The 21,118-nt window shown below is 38.3% G+C and overlaps 1 protein-coding gene across 1 annotated transcript; it reads left to right on the top strand.

The window, feature by feature from the left end:
- The first annotated feature begins 868 nt into the window (after positions 1-868).
- On the top strand, positions 869-20,628 carry SUB1 (SUB1 regulator of transcription). Its single transcript, XM_008692666.2, has 5 exons — positions 869-1,000; positions 3,528-3,600; positions 5,509-5,631; positions 15,771-15,879; positions 17,561-20,628. The coding sequence occupies exons 2-5, from the start codon at positions 3,529-3,531 to the stop codon at positions 17,638-17,640; spliced, it is 384 nt and encodes a 127-aa protein (XP_008690888.1). The 5' UTR covers positions 869-1,000; position 3,528; the 3' UTR covers positions 17,641-20,628.
- Positions 20,629-21,118: the final 490 nt, after the last annotated feature.

Here is a 21,118-nt window from a genome sequence, read left to right as displayed (position 1 = left end):
ATATACCCCAAGGGTAACCTGACCTAGATCCCCATAGATTTTTTTTTTTTGCCTGTTTTGGAACATCATATAAAAGGAATTATGCATTAACTGTTTCATTTTTGAAAAGTGGTCATCTAGCCTGACACTGCATGAACAGGAGAGGGGTAAGAACTTTTGCATTTGCCCTCAGTCTGCAGTAGTGTGAGTCAGGCAGTGCAGGGTGTTTGAATCATGACTCACTCCCATAATCTCCAGCAGTTTATTCAAACTCGTTGACCCTTGGTTTCTTCATTATAAAATAGAATAATTATTCCTACTTTGAAAGTGCTTGTTAGGATGAGCAATATATGCAAAGTTCCTCATGCAGTGCCTGGCACATAGTGGGTGCTTGATAAATGTGTGTTGGACAAATAAAACTTTATTCTTGGCTATAGTAGGCGTTCATTAAATATACACTCAAATAATCTATTGAGCATGTTCTTGCTTGTACTCTAGATTTTTCTGTGAACTACCCCCAGGACTTCAGTTTAAGGATAAGGGTGTGTGTGGCCAAGGACTTCTGTAAAGATCTCTTGCACTTTCTGCAATTAAACATGTGGATTTTAAAAATCCTTTGGATTTTACCAGCCAGAGTCAAATATTGGGAATGGGGGTTAAGGACCATTTCTGGGAAAATGGGCTTTTTCAGTATGAACACTTCACTTTAGTACAAGAAATATTTATGGAACAAGTGCAAAGCTCGATGTTTCTCATTCATGTTTTATTCGTGCCCTCATTCACTCAGAAATCATACTCAAACTGCTGCGTTTCACTTTCGGAGAACCGGCTGAGGATGAGGGCCGGTCCCTTTAAGGCCCTGGAAAGGGTCTCGGTGTTGGTTTCGGCGGGGAGGCCACGCCCCATCACGTGTGCGCAGTCCCAGAGGGGCGGGGCCAGCGTCTCTGGGTTTCCGTCACTTCCGGTTCTCTGTCAGTTGCAAGCGAGCGAGCAGAAGGGAGTTCGGCTGCGAGAGTGGAGCGTGAGTGTTGGGGACCCCGCCCCCACCCCTCGAATCCCTGCCTGGGCGACCCCCACCCTCCCAGCCGGGCCGCGAGCCGCCGGCGGCTTCTACCCGGCTCGCATGCGACGGCTGGGGGAAATGGCGGCGTTGCCAGACCTCCCCGCCTCGGCCTCCCTGGACCTCCTTCTCCGTCGCCGACCCGCGCCCCATGCGCTGCAGGCCTCTCCGCGCCGGAAGCTGGCTCCCGGGAATGGCCCCGGCGCGGCGAGTGCGGCGACCCCGGGCGGCGGGGCGCGGCCGGGCGGGGGCGAGGAGCCGCGGGGAGGGGGCCCGGGCGCCCCCGGGACAATGCAGCGGCGGCCCGGGCTACGGCGGGGAGGCGTGCGGAGCCTGCTTCTCCCCAAGGCCTGGCTGGGGCTCTCACCCCGGCATCCAGGGTTGGGGAGGGCTCCCTGGGGGAGGGGGAGAGCGGACCCCGTCGGAGGAGAGCTGGGGGGTGGGGGAAGGACGGCTGGTGTGCTGGGGGTAGCTAACGCTTCGAGAGAAGAAAATGGCGCTTGGTGCAAGTCCCTCCTCTTCCCATACGGTCTCCTCCGCTCTTCGCCGCCTCCCACGCCCCCTCCGACCAACCTGTCTCTCCCCCCCCTCCCCCTTCAGCCGTTGCCAGCCCCGGGGTTCCAGCAGCTTCTTGGCACCGCGCGACCCTTTTCCGCGTCTTGGTGCTCATCACCCTCGGGTTGTACCGAATTCCTGTGCCCTTTAGTCCCGGTTTATTTTCACCTCGTCTTTTCTAATTCTCCCTCCACGCCATCATCAAAGACCGAAATTCATTTTTTCAGTTGCGTTTTGTATATATTCTACACTAGCGTTTTAGTATCACCTTCCTGAATTACTGGCCTGCTTCCTTTCTTCGAACAGTAAAGATTCATTAAGTAAAAGTAAAAATCTATCTTGTCAAAAGTAAAGTGACCTTAGTTACGAGTACCTTTTTTGTTGTTGTTGTTGAATGGTCTTCTAATTTGGGTTAATTACGAGGTCGTTCTTTGAAATGATCTTAGGCAGCACCCCCCCCCCCGCAGCTTTTATTAATAGACCGTATAGTTATGCTTGACTGTTTCAAAGTGAAAAAATAGGTTATGTCCAATTTAATTACCTCTTAAAAAATGTTCCTTGGCATTATTAGCTGCTAGCATTAAAAAAACCTAAATTGCTTTTGGAGTTTAGGTTGTAAAATGGAGCAGTAACAGGAATGGTACATAAAATGTGGTTCTGAACGTTGCTGGTCCCCTCTGAATTTGCTCCCCCTCTCATCAAGAAATTACCAGTTAAAGTCAACATGTCATATTGCGTATGTTTGAGCTTTTTTGAAATTAGTGGCTGGAATTGGGATGGATGGCCCACTTCTTTTACCTTGACCTCCTATTGTGGAACACATTTAGTGGTAGTGCCCTGGCAAGTTTAGTCTAGAGAGCTAGATTACTTAGGAATTTTTGAGGAGGAAATGAAGTCTTTTTTCCTTTATTCAACATTTACAGACTGTGTGTTGTATATATTGGGCCCTTTAGGGCATACAAAAATTTATAGGACTCAGTCTTTTTGGAGATGGGGAGGGCTAAAGGTAATTTAATAATAAGTGGTTTACCACCTGGTATTATAAGTGTCTTGAAAAGAGTGCCTTGGAATTCCCTGAAATTTGGGGTTTAGCCTTTTTTTTTTTCTTTAAATATCTCTGCAAAAGTAGATGCACAAGGCTCTCTCTTTCTGTGCTCAGGCACTCAGGAAAGATCCACCTGAAAGCAAGATATTGGGTTATGTGCCTCTGTTTGGGGGGAGCTAGGGTGATAGTGGAATCTGAGAAAAGGTTTTGCCCCTCCCATAAGCAAATTCTTCAAAATTTAGTTATATTTCAGAGTAGAAAATCAGTGTAAAATGTAGTGAACTGTAAAAAATGTTTAACTGTGTGAACTCTGAATTAGTGCTTGCCATTTTGATGGCATGATCAAAAGCCAAAGAAAATTAAGAACATATACAAAATATGAAAAAACAGGATTTATACCGGCAGATGGATTACATTGGTATAGTGCAGCTGTTCCCCAAGTTTTGTGAATGTTGGGGTCAGTTCCTGCAATGAATAATTCTGTTAGGTCTCATCAGTGAGAAATACAAAGCAGTACTGAGAATATTCCTATTCCTGGTTTTAACAGAGATTGTTGTCTTCTTACAATTTATTCTATCCATAAACATCTAACTTCTCTAAAATGAAGTATAAAAAGACCTAATGGCTTTGAGAAAGAGGTGTAGGAGTGTGAGATGTGTGTGACATTAGTTCTTCTTGCTGGATTCTCCTTGCTGGGTTCTGGGTGTTATTTTCAACTTGGAAGAGTGTAAGTTAAGAGTATAACTTAGAGCGTTGTGCTCAGCGTAACAACTCCAGTACCACAAAATGGTGGAACCATGGAACTTCCTGAATTTTTGCTTGGAAACGAGAAGTCGAAGGTAATAGAACAATTTGTAAATTATTGTGTATAATGTATTTTTCTTTCAGAATGCCTAAATCAAAGGAACTTGTTTCTTCAAGCTCTTCTGGCAGCGATTCTGACAGTGAGGTTGACAAAAAGGTGACTATTAATGCAAGTCATTTCTGTGATACTTAATTCAGCAGTATTACCCACATCCAGTTCTGAAGGACAGCAAGGCATATCAGAGAACAGTAAAATGAGAGCCTGGGTGGATGTTTCTGAAAGTGCAGCTGGCTCCTGGACCCCTTGACCGAAGTGCCTAGGGTACTTGTTGTACATACACACTCCCAGCCCCTAAATCAAACTTGAGCAAGTCTTCAGACTTTAACAAGTCTCCTGTTGAGGACTTCCAGGAAACCTAAAGCTGCAGAAGGGGGAATAGCATTAGAATGAGGCCAAAGCCGCTGTTTGCCGTTATTTAGAAATATGTGTAATCTCTAGGTACTGTGTGTTGCAGTTGAGCTAAATTACCTGAACTCTTTGAATGCAGTTGTCAGTTTTGACCGCCCTGTCAGCCGTTGATGTTTATCCAGCCCACTAGGATTACTTAAAACATAGACCAGTACATTTTAAGTTAGGATGTTATTTACTCTGGTCCCCTCCTTTTAGTTAAATCAACACCCAGCAAAGCTAACACGAAATTACCCATTTTGACAACAGGCTTTTTCTACATTAGATGACAGCTGTGCTGGGAGTGGTGTATTCCGCTTAACTGAGCAGCTCACACTGTAGTCAGAGCTTCCTTCTATGCAGAACTGTTTTTTTATTTCCTAGGAGCGTACATAATTATGTCTCTGAGTGTAGTTGGCAGTATTAAAGGACCTTATGGGAGAATCTTAGAGAAGATGGACCTTTATAAGGAAATACAGAACATATAACCTAAAGGTTGAAATAAGGCCTCAGAGAGCATACATAGCTATACTCCAGAAGGAAATCCCTCTTTAATTTTTTTATTCACACCCAGTATGGCATTTGAGTATTCATTTAACAAATTTTTACCGAACTATTATATGCCAGTCCATAGAGAGTATCTAGTCCCCTGTATAAAGAATAATGTACTTTGTGCTTTGTTGAGCTGAGTTGATTTTTGCTTTTTGCTGTTTGCTATTAATAGTACTATTAATCCTGTAAACACAGTAATACGTTCATTTTTTCAGTTTATATACATGTGTACATTCTATTTTACCTAACTTCATCTAATTCAGTAAGACATTAACATATTAGTTTATACTTTCCACTAAGGAACATGACTGCCCTCTGCTGTTTAGGTTGGGAACTCTACTGGTTTTCATAGGCTGTTAGGTCATTTTAAGAATGAGGCTATATAAAAAGTTTTTACAGTAATGTTTCTTTAAAACATTGTCTTGATTTTGGATGCTAATCTAACACGTTGCTGTCCACCTTCAGTGATTTTTGTGACGAAGTTCTTGAGTTGTTGACTTCTAATGCCCAGTACAAAGTAGCTTTCTTAGCTTTGTATACTCAAAAATTTCCAAAGTTAATTTAAGTCCCTTTTGGAATAGGCAGGGCATAAATAACATATCCTAGATTGGAATAAGTTGGTTGTATTCTTCCTAATTAATATGTATCCTTTGTAAAAATATAAGTTGCTGACTAACTTTAGTAGACTTGGGGTTTCCAAAAGTTTATTAAAGTAGCAGGCCCCCATCTCTTTTTTTCCCCCCTTCCAAAGAAATTGTATGTGGGATCCTGATCTAGAAAAGAATTGTTTTTTTGGTTATTACCTCTATGATGCCTGAAGTGTTTTTTGGGCTTCTAAGAACAAATTTTGAAAACACTGTGTTAGATCTTGGGTTAGCTCCATAGTTCTTTTGTCAAGTGAAACTTCCCTGTGTGTGTGTGTGTGTGTGTGTGTATGTATATGATTTTTTTCTTAATGAATGTAGTCCTTTGAACCTTTCAGTCTTAAAAAATAATAAAGTGTTTGAACCTGAGATGTGTTTTATATGTGCAAATTTTAACCATTATGCTTGCTTCTCTTTCAAGCTAAAGAGGAAAAAGCAAGTTACTCCAGAAAAACCCGTGAAGAAGCAAAAGACTGGTGAAACTTCAAGAGCCCTGTCATCCTCTAAGCAGAGCAGCAGCAGCAGGGATGATAACATGTTCCAGGTAATTTCCTTACATCCAGAGGAATTAGTATCTGGCTTGATCTGACAAATGTTAAAAGTGCCTTAATCTAATACTGCATAATATTGACTAAAGAAATTCATTGAGATATAAGAGCAGGTTTGTAGAAATGAAAGTCATTTATAAGATGCTAGATTATTGTTAAACTCTAGAAACCTGTAGTTTGGCTAAGTGTAAAACAATTTAAAAGTTACAGATATCCAAAAGAAATTGAGAACTGTACATTTGGGAAGCAGTTTGGAGGAGATAGGTCTAGCATTGGGCTGTAAATATGGGTGGGTATTATTGGAGAAGAAGCAGCAATACGGCCTGCATAATTTGGGCTTGAGAAGAATAGGAGAGGGGAGGGGCGCCTAGGTGGCTCCATTGCTTAAGTGTGGGACTCTTGATTTCTGCTCAGGGTTTTGGGATTGAGCCTGTGTCGGGCTCCACCCTCAGCAGGGCTTCTGCTTAAGATTCTCTCCCTCCCTCTCTCTGCACCCCCTGCCCCCATGCTCGCTTGCTTTCTCTCTAAATAAATCTTTAAAAAAGAGCAGGCGAGGTGGGTAGATTTACTGAAATTGGCCCTCTGCGTATAGTGGGGAATAAGATTGGATGTCGAGGTAAAGCAAAGGAAGTGTTTCAAGAAGGGGGCATAATTATTAGTTGAAGCCAAAATGTTAGAATGAGGCGGCAGACATTTGACTGGAAAAGGCTAGTGCATATATATGTATACACATGTATGTATATCTAAAATGCATAGTTACGTATAAAATTGATACAAATTTTTAACTTTCTGATGGATTTGAAAGACAGTGCCAGGATTAAGGTTAGAATGGGAAAGTAGGGGCGCCTGGGTGGCTCATTCGGTTAAGCATCTGCCTTCAGTTCAGGTCATGATCCCTGGGTCCTAGGATTGAGCCAGTTGGGCTTCCAGGGGGGAGTCTGCTTCTCCCTCTTCCACTCCCCTGCTTTTGCGTCCGCATGTGCTCTCTCTCAAATAAATCTTAAAAAAAAAAAAAAAATTGAGAAAATAGAAGATGGATATTTTTCCTCACTTTAGCCTAGATATGTGTGTGGTTAAAGAAAATAGACCCATGGTGGCTATACTTAATACCGTATCAAACACAGAATATGCTGAGAGAGTAGATTTCAGGTACACTGATGACACGAGAAATGGTAACTGAACTGATATGTTGATTATCTTGACTAGTAATCATCTCGCTATGACTATATCAAGTTGTCAAGTGGTACACCTTAAATGTATATATTTTTTGTTAAAAAATGTTAAAAATACATATAGACAATACCAGATGGATTATTTAGTTATGGGTTTTAGTCCTCTGCTGTAGGGTAGGGGAGCCGACTAACTTGATGGAGAACGTAAGTCACTGTATATAAGGAAGAATTATGAAAAGGCCCTCATTTCTTTGAGTTAATAAAGTTGAATGCATACTGTATTTCATCAGGTCTTGCTGAATTCTGGGTGTGCAGTGATGAGCCAAGTAGATGTGGTCTCTGGTTTCGTGAATTTATGGGGATAAATATTATACTGATAAACATACATATTTACAGTTGAAGTTATGGTACGGGCTGCAAAGTAAAAGGACAGATTATGAGAGAGGAGGTGCTCTGGGACTGTCTTTCTAAAGAAGTGACATTTGAAGCTTAAAACCTAAAGAAGGAGCCAGTCACATGAAGTGTTAGGGGGGAGGAAATCTTTTTCAGAGTAGAGAGATTGGTGCAGATATTTTGTGGCTGGAGCCTAGGAAGCCTGGTTGAGAGTGTAGATAGGAGATCTAGTTGGTAAGGAGGTTGGGGGCCAGATCTGGCATCGTCTTCCTGTCGGAAGGCCATTTTTAGGAGTTTGAGTTTTGTTCTAAGTGCTGTGGGAAGCTCTCTTAAGGGTCAGAATGAAATGTGAAATCTGTAGGAGGCTATCTGTCCCTTCTTTTCAAAGACTTTCCCTTCTAGAGAATGAAGTGCCGCATTGGAATATTTTAACTTAATGTTTGCAATAGAGGTAAAAAAAACTTTCAAGCATTTGGGTAACTATCTTGGGCTTTTCTCTGATCAGTTCTTGTTCACCATATGCCTACCTTTGCCTGTGGAATAAGAGTATCTGTGTCATTTTAATGGGTTTTATCTTGTCCATTGAAGAAACCAGGACCCACATTTAGAAATTTTATTCTGTTAGAACAGTTTGGGGAAAACCAGATATATTTTTAGGGGATGGTTATTTCACCAAAAAAAGTGGGTTCAGTTTTTAAAATCTCATTTGGAAAGATTTCTGAGCCTCATCAAGCTATGAGACTCCACCCTTTTGAAAGCACCTCTAGGAGGAACCAGATATTTTTATTTTCAAAGTGATTTTTCAGAGACCTTAGTGATAGGCATTCTAAGAGATAATCTTTCATTTTGTTTCCATTGTAGCTTTTTCCTTGTAATGGTATTTTGGCCATAGAAAAATATCTTGGTAATACTGAATTTTAATTGGTTTAAGAGCATGTTAGAGTACATTGGTTGTGTAATATACAATGAGGGCTTCATTTTTATTTGTAATAATTTGATAATTTTATTAGATGGGTGAAGGATGAGATTTTTGGAAGGAGAAATCAGACTCGTGTTTTGTAAAGGGTTGTGGTTTTTTTTTTTGTTTTTTTTTTGTTTTTTTTTTTTGATAGAGCTGTATGTTTTCTATATTTTTTATTTACCAAGAAAGTGCCTTGGAGACAGCTCATAGATGGAACTTGTTAAGACATTGCTAGGCTCTGTCAGGACCCAAGTTATCAGGTATACTTTGTCAAAAATAAATAGATCTAAAATCTAAATTAGAACTGTTTGGGTATTAGTAGCCTTAAGACAAATTTTTTTTTTAACTTCCATATCCGTCACTTAAGAATTAGAAGAAATAATCTTACTCTGGTAAAGCACTGTGCATAAACATAAGCAGCTCTTTGTACCCAGGGAAAGTTACTTAACTGATTTTTCAAACTCCAGAATGGTTTGGGCAGAACCCTGGCTAGAGCGGAAATACCACTAGATGCTTGCCTTGTGTCTGGTTCCTTCAGCTCTGAGTTTAAGAACTTGGTTGGGTAGAGACATAACCTTGCTGAGGGTAGGACTTATATTAAAGACAGCCGGGGGACCTATTTTGTAAATTCTTAGTACTTGTGTCCTAAAGGTCAGGATGGTTGAGGCAGGGAACTTCGATCTGTATTTTTCTTCAAAGTTAGGCGCAAGGATCAGTACTACCTTAGTTGATTTAATGATTTAAGGAAAAATCTGATCCTTTAAAATTCTGTCATTACAGAGACAATTCTTAATCCGGTGTGGAGCTGAAATTATTATATTTTTATTTGAAATTTTTTTTGGTATATGAAGGAATTATTGTAACCTTCATCAGATCTCCAAAGGAGAGGGGAATCAAAAAAATTTAAGATCAACATTCCATATGTTTTTCCCCCCTTGTTTAATTCCACATTATATGAATGTAAAATTACATGCATTTTGTCATCCGATTTTATTATTTCCTCTTATAACATGTGATTGTAGAGATCTTTATTCTTTCTACTTTAATCATTTATCCATATATTATTATCTCCTCTTGTTTTTTTGGGAGTGGGTGGGTAAGAGCTTATCAGCTTTTATTCATTTTTCCTCGAGGGAGAGATGACTGTTGGGCAAGTTCCTTTCTTTTTAATAAACGTTATTGACAGATAATTTATATATATAACAAAATGCACACATTAAGCATAAAATTTGGTCAGCTCTGATAAATGTTTATACTCTTGTAGTGAGGCCGTTTCCATTACCCCAGAAAGTTCCCTCTTGGCCTCCCTTTGCAATTATTCCCCCTGCCTGAGGTGACTACTGATCTGATTTCTACCACTATATATTTATTTCGCCTATTCTAGAACCTCATATAAATGTAAGTGTATAGTTTGTATTGTTTTGTGTCTGGCTACTTTTGCTCAGCGTAACATCTTGGCGTCAGTTCTTACTGTTATCGATAGTTTGTTCCTCATTATTGCTGAGTGGTATTCCACTGTGGGGGGGTTATACAGCAGTTTGCTTACCCATTCACTTCGGATAGACATTTGGGTTGTTTCTATCTAGTCTTGGGTGCTAGGAATAAAGCTGACAGGAACATTCTTGTAAAAGTTTGTGAATTTTTTTTTCCTTTTTGGATCAGTATCAGATGCGTTTGCTGGGTCATAGGCTAAGTGTATATTTAGCTTTATAAGAAACTGTCAAACCGTTTTCTGTAGTAGCTGTACCATTTTACGCACCCACCAGCAATGTGCGAGATTCCAGTAGCTTCATATCCTCACTGGGTATTTGTCAGTATGTAATGCTATTTACATAAGTTAATGGATGTGTAGTAGGAGCTCATTGTAGTTTACTTTGCACTTTGGTCAAGTCTTTTTTGCCCATTAAAAAAATGGGTCATTTGATTTATTGAGTTGAAGGAGTTCTTTATGTATTTTAGGTACAAGCTCTTTGACAGCTATAAGTATAGTGGATATTTTTGTTAGGTCTGTGGTTTGCCTGTTAATTTTTTTTTTTTTTTTTTTAAGAAAATCTTATTTCCTCATTTGTCAGAGAGAGGGAGAGAGTGAGCGAGTGCGCGCAGAAGCAGGGGGAGCAGCAGGCATAGGGAGAAGCAGGCTCCTCGCTGAGCAAGGAGCCCGATGTGGGACTCAATCCCAGGACCCCGGGCTCATGACCTGGGCGGAAGGCAGATGCTCAACCAACCGAGCCACCCAGGCTTAAGAGCCTCTTGATTTTCGTAAGCATTTTTAGAAAGTTTTAATTTTGATTAAGTCCATTTTTATCAATTTTTTTCTTTTTTTGGTTAATGCTTTTTAATGACATTTCTCTGTCTAGCCCAAGGCCACACAAATTTTGCCACTGTTTTTTTCCCTAGAATTTTTATAGTTCTAACTTTCATGTTTAGGTGTGTGATCCACGTAGAATTAGTTTAGTTTCTCTGTGTGTGGTGTGAGATAGAGGTTGAACTAATTTCTCCTCTCGTAGAGATAACCAGTTGTGATGTACCATTTATTGAAAAGACTTTTTTCATTGACTCACGTTGGATCTTTATAATAAAAATCCATGGATATATAAAATACATGTCTATTTCTGATCTCTGTTTTATTCCATTGAATACTTTTCACTTCAGTATCACAGTCACAATTACTGCACTTTTATAGTGAGTCTTGAAATCAGTGAAAGTCCTTTAACATTATTCTTCATCTTCAGAATGATTTTGCTCTTCTGTGTTTTTGTATTTCCATACACATTATAGAATCAGGCTTGTCAAGTTTTACTGAAAAGCCTACCGGGATTTTGATTGGGATCGGGTAAGGCTGAAGATCAGTTTGGGGAGAACAGGCAGCTTGGCAGTTCTCAGTCTTCCAGTTCATGAAGGTGGAGTCTCTGCATTTATTTAGATCTTCTTCAATTTGTCTTGTGAATTTCATTGTAGAGGTCTTGCACATCTTTTGTGAAATTTATTTTTAAGATTTATTTGAGAGAACGTGCATGCGAGAGGGGGGGAGGGGCAGAGGGAGAGAAGCAGACTCCCTGCTGAGCATGGAGCTCCATGAGGGACTCCATCCCACGATCCTGAGATCACGACCTGAGCTGAAACCAAGAGTCAGAAGCTTAACCGACTGAGCCACCCAGGCACCCCTGGTATTTTATGTTGTTTGGTTCTATCATAAATCTTTTCTCTCTTAACTTCATTTTCCAGTTCATTGCTAGAAAAAATGTTATAATATTACATGATATATGCGTATTGTATATTTATTTATAATAGGTTACATATGTACTTTTTAGAGACTTAGAACTTTGTGTGGTGTTGATTTTGTCTGTTTTACATCATCCTTTTAATTCTTTTTCTTGCTTTGTTGCTAGTATTTCCAGTATAATATTGAAAAAAAGTGATGAGAGTAGACATCCATGCCTTGTTCCTGATCTTAAGGGCAAAGCATCCTTCTAACTTTCTCCTTCTGATGTCATCCACTGTTGCTTAAACTCTGGAGTGAATGTACTTCCTGCTATGGTTTTGCTGCTTTGGTATCAGAGAATGAAAAATTACAGGGATAAACATGGTGCATTTTTCTAAACAAATCTCTTTGTTTGGAGATTTTCATTAAAACCTTTTAGGTTGAAATGAACACGGATATACTAGGGATTGGCTACAAAATGCACAGTAAGTTTTAGATTATAATAAGAGACTCATTTTGGTAGAACAGTGTTAGTGGGTGTTCCCACATTTTCCCTTCCTTCCAACCGCACAGCTCTTTGTTGCTGGTGTTCTCCAAAACGTTAGCAAATTTTAGAGTATCATTTTACTGGTCTATACCTTTTCCTTACTTTGAATAATTTCTTATTTACTATATATCAAATACAAGTTATTTGAAAAGTGATGAGGGACTTCAAATTGTAAATTGACAAGGTTTTGGATATGTGGATGGTCAAGCCACGTTTGGGAGGAAGAAAATGCCTTTTCTGTTAATCTATAGCAAACAAATATTTATAGCACGCCTCATTGAAATCACGGATAAAGGATCGTCTGAAAAGTTTCTATGGAGCAAGAGTAGAAATTAAATTTTCTAGCTAACCATTTGTTTTGTGTTTATTGTGTTGTTCCATGTTCTTTATAATAATTGAATAGTTGTTAGTACTAATTTAAGACTGGTAAAATGCCATTAATATACTTACAATGGGCTTGTCTCTCTTTTTAATAAAAAGATTTGCTTTCAGTCTTGATTTTTAATTCTTTTGCAAGTGCAATTTTATTTTTTTAAATTTTTTAAAAAGATTTTATTATTTGTCAGACAGTGCAAGAGAGCACAAGCGGGGGAGGAGCAGCAGGCAGAGGGAGAAGCAAGCTCCCTGCTGACCATGCCCTGAGCCGGAGGCAGACGCTTAACTGGCTGAGCCACCCAGGCTCCCCTGTAGTGTGATTTTAAAGTTTTAACCCTGTATTCAGATTTTAGATTCTCAGGAATACAAGCTTTGCAGAAGAGAGTAGTAGTAGTATTTTTTCTGCTTCTGTGTTTTGTTTTGGTCCTTAGTCCAAGAACCTATAAAGGCTCCAGAATTCTCTTCCTCATTTTTCAAGTCCTCTTCAGTATAGCTCCATCTATTTCAACCTGTCCTTGAGTCTCAGCAGTGTTGTATCTTTCTGCCTAGTCCCTTCTATGTCCTTGTCATTTTTTTCTCTTGCTTTTTCAAGGTTAGATCCTAATACCTAAGGTCCCTTCTACATGCTCAAGCCCACACCGAAGTTGTACTTGACTTAACCTAATCAGTACCATTTTCGTAGGTTTTCAGCACATTTTAATATTACATATTCAGCTAGCTCATGCAGAGGCCTTATTAGCTAGTGGGTTCACCGTAAAAACCAAAATGAAACAACATTCAGTTCTGTGGTTAGCTGCTTAAGATACTTATACATTTCTTAGAGTTATTAAATCAGTATTATAAATCACAGTTAATGGTTTCACTGTAATAATTATTTTGGTCTTATTTGATTTATCCATTAAAACAGTTTACTTGGAACCTAGTATGATAGGCACTAGGGGGTACAAAGAAGACTAATTAAAAAATAAGCCATTAAAACTGACCATAAAATCACTGGTGACTTTAGGTGGTGGGAATTCAATTAGTAGAAACAGTATTTTTCTCCTTTGAAAATTTAGCAATATAAAGAAGAAGGTCATACTTTTACCATGTTGTGGTAAAAGTTATAAAATGCTCCAGATCAGGGAAAATGCTTTATAGAAAGAGGGGAATGAGCATGTTAGGAAATGGTAGATAAGTCAGTGGAAAGGGAAAGAATGCATAAGTAAGAAATGGGATAGAAAAAGTAAAAAGTTAAGAGTTGATGCTGTTGTGAGTACAGAGAAGAGAGATTTGAAGGCACTTACCCATACCCAGTGGACTTCATTTTCTCCGTAAAGCATGGGGTATGCCCTGGAAGTAGAGGCACACCAGCAGGACCAGAAACTTAAGGATAGAAAACTAAAGGAAAATGAACCAGACTTGGCTGAGACAAGAAAAAGCAGTTTAAGAGGATGTACGCAAGATGGAGGCCATTAATATGTACTGGGTCAGCACAGCTCTGATTCTACTACGGTAATACTTGGTATCCCAATAAAAAGGATTATTTAATAATCAAGGGACCAGGTCGGAGGGGAAAGGAACATAGCCAAACCCAGAATCTTTACATGTTGATAGGTTCTAAGTACAAAAATCATGGTCAGTTTTTAGTCAGTAGGATTGAAGAGTAGTTTTAGAATGAGTAGTTTTAGAATGAGTAAGAGATAGGTACAGGCGTTACAAGTTTTGATCAGAAAGTATGACCTCTTAGTTGAAGTGCTAGACAGTATAGACAGTGTCTTACAGTGTAAGACTTCCTGGAAAGTGCTTACAGACGCTTTGTTGAGTAAAGCCTTTTCCTTCTCCGTGGAATTTGTAGTGTTAAGCACAGTATAAAGTTTTTGAAAAACGATTTTCTGTGGGTAGTTTTAGGTTCTTAATTTGAGACTATGGTGAAGTGTGTTAAAGATGTTGTTTGAAATGAATGTCTAAAAGAAAAAGCTTTCTCACGTTCTATTGACCGGATCCCTGGATTTTTAGAATGGTATATAGCTAATGGGGGTCTGTGGATTCCTACTGGTTGTAGTTTGTACTGCAAAAGTTTGCTTTCTTATGATTTTTGTGGTAAAAAACAACATAGAATTTACCATCTTAACCATTTTTAAGCATGCAGTACTGTTAACTATTTTTATATTATTGTGAAACAGATCTCCAGAACTTTCTTTTAGCAAAACTTAAAAAACTCCCCTTTCCCTCTTCCCCTGGGCCTCTAATAACTACCATTCTAATTTTGGTGTCTCTGAATCTGACTAGTGTAGGCACTTGTATAAGTGGAATCATGCTGGAATCATTCAGTATGCATCTTTTTTTTTTTTTTAAGATCTGTTTATTTTAGAGTGAGAGCTTGAGTGTGCGGGGGGAGGGGCAGAGGGAGACTCTTTTTTTTTTTTTTTAAATGATTTTTTATTATATTATGTTATTCACCATACAGTACATCCCCGGTTTCCGATGTAAGGCCCGATGATTCATTAGTTGTGTATAACACCCAGTGCACCATGCAATACGTGCCCTCCTTACTACCCATCACCGGTCTATCCCATTCCCCCACCCCCCTCCCCTCTGAGGCCCTCAGTTTGTTTCTCATAGTCCATAGTCTCTCATGTTTCATTCCCCCTTCTGATTACCCCCCCCTTTCTTTATCCCTTTCTTCCCCTACCGATCATCCTAGTTCTTAAGTTCCATAGATGAGAGAAATCATATGATAATTGTCTTTCTCTGCTTGACTTATTTCACTTAGCATTAGCAGAGGGAGACTCTTAAGCAGACTCCCTACCTAGCACAGAGCCCCATGTGGGGCTTGATCTCAGACCCTCATGACCTGAGCTGAAATCAAGAGTTGGATGCTTAACTGACTGAGCCACCCAGGCACCCCAGTATGCATCTTTTTGTATGTGGTTTATTTCACTTACCACATTTTCAGTAAGGTTCATCCATGTTGTAGCATGTGATGGGATTTCCTTTTTAAAGGCTGAATAATACTCCATGGTCTGTTTATATGTCACATTTTGTTTACCCATTCATCTCACGATGGACATTGGGGCTGTTTCCATCTTTGGGCTGTTGTGAGTTCTGCTGCTGTGAACATGGGTGTACAAATAAATACCTTTTCAAGACCTTGCCTTCATTTCTTTTAGGTTCATACCCAGAAGTGGGGCTGCTGGATCATATATTCTACTTTTAATTTTTTGAGGAACCTCCATACTGTTTTTCATAGTGTTGCTCTGTTTTACTAATGATTCCTTTAATGTGAAAATGATTGGAAGTATGAGATGTAATTTCTTTTAATTCCATCATTTTAAGAAAGATTTCTTCTTAACAGTGACATTTCCTTTGGTTGTAGTTTTGATGTTGAGAATAGTAGTTACTTTCATGATTAAAACTAGAGGGAGTGTGTAGCAAGTTGTGAATATAAATATGGACACCACTGTTGAAATAAATACCTTTCTATGTTTTTGTTTCTTTTGCAGATTGGGAAAATGAGGTACGTCAGTGTTCGGGACTTTAAAGGGAAAGTCCTAATTGATATTAGAGAATATTGGATGGATCCAGAAGGTGAAATGAAACCCGGAAGAAAAGGTGAGATTTCATTTCCTGAATTTGGTCCTAATAATTAGGACTAAACTAAAAAGTAACCTACCGTATTTAAAATTGAAATAATGTTGGCAGTGTATTTGGAACATCCTCATTCAGTTGATTCTTTGTTTTCTGTAGTCTTTTAGACGTAATATTTAACTTATTTTAATGACATTTCTTAAATAGCTGTTTGAATAAAACCCAGAAAAAATAACACCCCTAATCTCACTTCATTTGGCTGCTAATTTGCTTGGATGTAACTTTAGAAAATAAAATTGACGTGAATTCTTAAGTAGAGCAGGCACTATCTGGGAAGTTGTAAAATTAGGAATGAAAAATTCTGGTTTATGGTGTCTCCTTTTGGCGGGGGGGTGTCCTTTTAGCGGGTCTTTGTCCTTCTTCCATTTGTACTTCACCCAGTCCCAAACACATCAGCATCATAGAAGCATGCTTTATTTATTCATCATATAGCTAAAGAACATTTATGTACTAACATAAATTCATGTATTTGGGTAGTTAGCTTTTTTAGGTTGATCCATAGATAAAAATATGCCTCTTTATCTTCTACTCTGCCTGTTTGTCATCTTGAAGGTACCACTTGTTTGCTTTATGCAGCTCTTAGGTTTATCAAACCTAACCTCTCTGTTTTCGTACCTTTAACATTTTCTTGTTCAAGGCCACTTCTGGACTGCTCATTCAAGTTGTTCCATTGTGGCCAATGCCAGATTTCTTCTCTTATTCCTGCAGATGTTTATTAAAACAATTTCATCAGCTTTAAAGCCCTTCCAAGGTGTTGACCCAATATATTCTTCTGCCTTTCTCTCAATTTCATGGCCTCCCAGCAGTTTTCTGAGAAATACACTAATCCTTCCAATTCTAGTTTATTTTTCTATTTATATGGGTCAAGTATTCGAACATTAGAAGCTCCAAGTACAAAAGTACTTTCTCTTCACATTTTTACTTCTTAAATAGAAGACATGTTATTAGCTAACATTTTAAGTGTTTACTTTTGTGTCAGGTGATACACTAAGCATTTTATCAGAATAGCTAATTTATTGATTCACAACATCACTTTGAGGTGTAAATACCATTTTACTGGTGAGAAGACTGAGGCTTAGAGATTTTTTTTTTAAGGTCAAACAGTTCGTGATATAGGAAGGCTGGGATTTGAACCCGGACCGCAGGGCTCCAGAATGCATTTTTAACCACTGTGTACATTCTGAGAAGTCCTGTATGGGTTGTGTCCCAGGGATTTTTCCAAAGTGAAATGAATCCTTCTGGAAGAACTCAGCACAGTTGTTCACCTTGAGTTCCTATAGAAATTTTGAGCAAATGTTGGAACCAACTAGACGTAGAAATGGGAGTGTCACATATGAAATCTGGACCTGGCCACTTAGCCTGCTAGTTTGCATGGTTTGTGAGCCATATCTTCACATCATCATTTGTTCTCACAGGCTATAATAAGTTTTGTGCAGGATACAGTGTTGGAAGTAAAACTGGGTGTAAGATTGGTCTGCTCAGGTAATTGTGATGAATCTGTAATAACAAGTGAAGAGATTAGACTCTCAGTATGGTACCATTATGCCATTCAGAGTGGCAGTAAAACAGCTATTTAGTTGGAAGTGTGAAAATCGTCAAAGTTTACATCGATTTCCAACTTTTAATTTTTAAAACTTTGTTTTAGGTATTTCTTTAAATCCCGAGCAATGGAGCCAGCTGAAGGAACAGATTTCGGACATTGATGATGCAGTAAGAAAACTGTAAAATCAGAGCCATATGAAACCTGTACTGTTCTAGTTGTTTTAATCTGTCTTTTTACATTGGCTTTTGTTTTCTAAACGTTGTTTTCCAAGCTGTTGTATATTTGGATTGCAGTACAATTTGTAAGATGAATACCTTTTTTTTTATGTGCATTATTAAAAGTGTTCTGAGTGAAACTAATTGTCAACTTTATTAAGGAGGATTGCTTTGTGCCCGCCACCTAGTGTAAAATAAAATCAAATAATACAATCTTAACTGTTGTGGCCTTTTTTGATCAAAAGAGTTGGTACTGTTTAAGGCCAAAAGTAACAGTTCATAGACCTGTTAGTATCACCTTGGCTTTTACATTCAAAAGAATTTGTATTGCATTGAATTTATAAACTCTGACTTGTGAAGTCCATAGTTGATCTGTTTTCTTCCAGTCAAATGTCTAGACTTGTTGGATTTTTCTACCCCAGTGATATTTCACCTTCCTCTTAATCTTTACTTCATTTTCCTTTAATAACTTCATGTTCAGTTTTCATTTCACTTTTTGCTCTCTTTCTTGAATATATTATACTAATTTGGAAAGTCAGTGAAACTGTCAAAATGTTAGTTATCTCAATAAGGTACTTGTAATTAAAATATTATATGAGAGCTACAATCACTAATTCTACTGTATTAAATATTAGGAGATATAGTTTGATAAAAAAACATGGCTTGTATGAAAATTCTGAGCAAGTAAGTGTATGTCGTTACCTGTAGTGTTCTGTGTAGTTTATTGCTTAGTCTGCAGAGAATAATGACTTTGATGTCTGATTTGCTTTCACTTATTAAATATGTTCACCATGGGATGATGTCTATAAAAAATCAGATACTGTTATATTAGATTAGGATTTAATAAAAATTGTGAAAGCTTACTGGCCTAACATTTTATTTTATAACAGTGAGTATGGATTATATGTAGCCAGAGATAGCACTGAGCTTTACTGTCATAGTACGTAATGTGGTTAGTTTTTGGAGGAAAGAGTATATAGAACATATGTTTCTGTTTTTTGGCCTTTTCTTAGTAGACTTGGTTTTTTTTTTTTTTTTTTTTTTCAGTTAATCTACTGGACAATAGTATTCTAGACTTAATGTTCCTGAGTTTTAGCAGGCACTCTGAAGTGATTTTTCATTAAAGCATAGTGATGAAGCAGACCCAGATTGAGGCACGATTTCAGGGGCTTTGCAGCAATAAATAGGGCATGGTGTGCCTTAGGAAGAGAATTTAGGTGAACTATAGCTGAAATGAAAGAAGGTGGCAATGAAGAGGAAGAAATTCTCTTCAAACTAAATGAAACATAGGATATTTTGATCACATCGATAGGACACAATTCTAGATGGGATAGTAAAAAGACAGATTTAAAGACATGTAAAATCTTGTTAGCAAATTATTTTTGGTAGCTAATCTTAAATGGTTTACTGCCATGTCGGAGAGTTGCACTATTATACCAAGTTTGATTACTGCGTCGAAAACATTTTATAGTAGAATTGTCAAGGACTTGATTTCAAAACTAGCTGCCAGGACACATGCAGTTAACTAAATTTTCCCCTGGCAGCTATTCTGTTTTAAGTATGTTTTTACATTTTTTAGATGATTTTTCTAATGTTTTTAGCAGTAACCCTAATAGGTGCATAATTGGGGAAATAAATCTTCTATTTTAGCCTCCATTAGATTATAGGTACCCAAAGTGTTCAAAATGGTATTTTAGACAACTCATACTTGATTGATAACTTCCACTTATTTGGGAACATATACGTGTTCTATTAACTTAATTGGGTGGATTTGTAAAGTATTCTTCATTGTATATGCAGAAAGGGTAGTTAGAACACAGAACTTTGATTTCAGGGTAGTTGAAGAGGGAATAATGGGAAAGTTTCCTAGGTATATATGAATTCAGTGTGCATGTGCATTTTGAAACAATCTGCTAATACAGAGATGGTGCTGAAATCTATTACTTAGGCATTTCCTAGTTGTATAGCATTCTGTCATTACAACTTCAGATAAGGAGTGTTTCCCTGGCAGAATTTGATAAGTTGACTGCTGAATTCATTTAAACTGTTATTGGATATACAATATACAGAAATTACTTGTCTTTTTTGGGGGGGTAAAGGAAGTGATGAGAACTGGGTTTAAAAGAAGAGACCAGTTAATTGTACTGAGAAGAGAAGGTAGGGGACTGAGGTTTTCTGTTTAAAATTACTTTCTTGGTAAGATTTCTTCCAGGAAGAAAGCTTGGCATTTTGAGGCAGCAGTTTCTTACTTGGTAAAGCCAGAATGAATTTAATTAATGCCAGCCCTGAGTATACTCGTAGCAGGGTTTTTCCAGTGGGGTTTTTCCTCATTGTCTTTTCAAGTATGGGTAACATTTGACCAATTTCTAGTGCCCTTGGCATTTTACTTAAAGAGCAACCACTAAAACAAAAAATAAAAAAACCCCAACGTCTTTATAATTTGATTATTCTCTTTTGCTTTTACTTTATAAATGCTTTTGAAGAATACTCCTACCTCATTAGCTAGTCAAGTTGCTGTGATGATGGACCTATTTCTATATAGGAAAAAAGACTTAGGAAAAAAAAAGTATGTACATCCTGGCTTGGCTATTGAGGAGAAAAGAGAAAGAATTGAGTGTTATTTAAGTGTTCCTGACAGGGATGTCAGAAAGAGCACTGTAAAAGTTTGAAATTTTTCAAAAGCGCTGGCTAATATTTAGGTGTCTCCTGAAATTCTTTGCTATTTACTTGTTATGGAAATTAATCCAGTGAAAAACTTAAAAGTTTGTTTTGTTTTTAAAATGATATTTTCCAGATAAAGTCTAGGGGTAAACATTCACATAGTCACAAATATGTAATTCTGTAATTGTGGAATAACCTGTATGCTTTGTTTGGTACATCTTCCATGGAGATGTCAATGAATATAATACTCCATCTGTGAATATTTTAAATGTTGAAATAAAAATAAGAAATGTGCCCTATGTGTCATGCCAGTTTCACAGACCTAAAAATGAATGGCTTAGTTATCTGTTCAATGGGTTTTGTTAACAGAATGCCTTCCTGTGTGAATGCTCTTGGAATGTGAATTCGCCTTAGCATGTTAAATCTTCTGAGGACCTCTAGAACCAGACGGGACTGGACTAGGTGGGACTGGACTGGATGGGACTGGACTGGATGGGACAGGGTGGGGCAGGCAATTTGGGTGTGGTGTGGACCTGTTTTTCCCATCTTCCTGATCCAGATGGAAAAATGCAAATAATAAGTACAGAATCTCTTCTCTCTCTCTCTTTTTTTTATTTTTTTTTTATTTTTTATTTTTTAGACTTTATTTATTTGACAGAGATAGAGACAGCCAGTGAGAGAGGGAACACAAGCAGGGGGAGTGGGAGAGGAAGAAGCAGGCTCATAGTGGAGGAGCCTGATGTGGGGCTCGATCCCAGAACTCCGGGATCACGCCCTGAGCCGA

The sequence above is a fragment of the Ursus maritimus genome, unplaced genomic scaffold, assembly GCF_017311325.1.
Source record: "Ursus maritimus isolate PB19 unplaced genomic scaffold, ASM1731132v1 scaffold_15, whole genome shotgun sequence".
NCBI lineage: Eukaryota > Metazoa > Chordata > Mammalia > Carnivora > Ursidae > Ursus > Ursus maritimus.
The sequence above is the reverse complement of the archived record's forward strand: the minus strand, read 5'-3'. Positions and strand labels throughout refer to the sequence as shown.

Bases quoted from the DNA above. Each gene is read 5' to 3' on its own strand.
- SUB1 (XM_008692666.2), top strand. From the start codon at position 3,529: ATGCCTAAATCAAAGGAACTTGTTTCTTCAAGCTCTTCTGGCAGCGAT. The intron at 3,601-5,508 runs GTGACTATTAAT...TTCTCTTTCAAG, and splicing joins ACAGTGAGGTTGACAAAAAG to CTAAAGAGGAAAAAGCAAGT. The intron at 5,632-15,770 runs GTAATTTCCTTA...TTTCTTTTGCAG, and splicing joins GGGATGATAACATGTTCCAG to ATTGGGAAAATGAGGTACGT.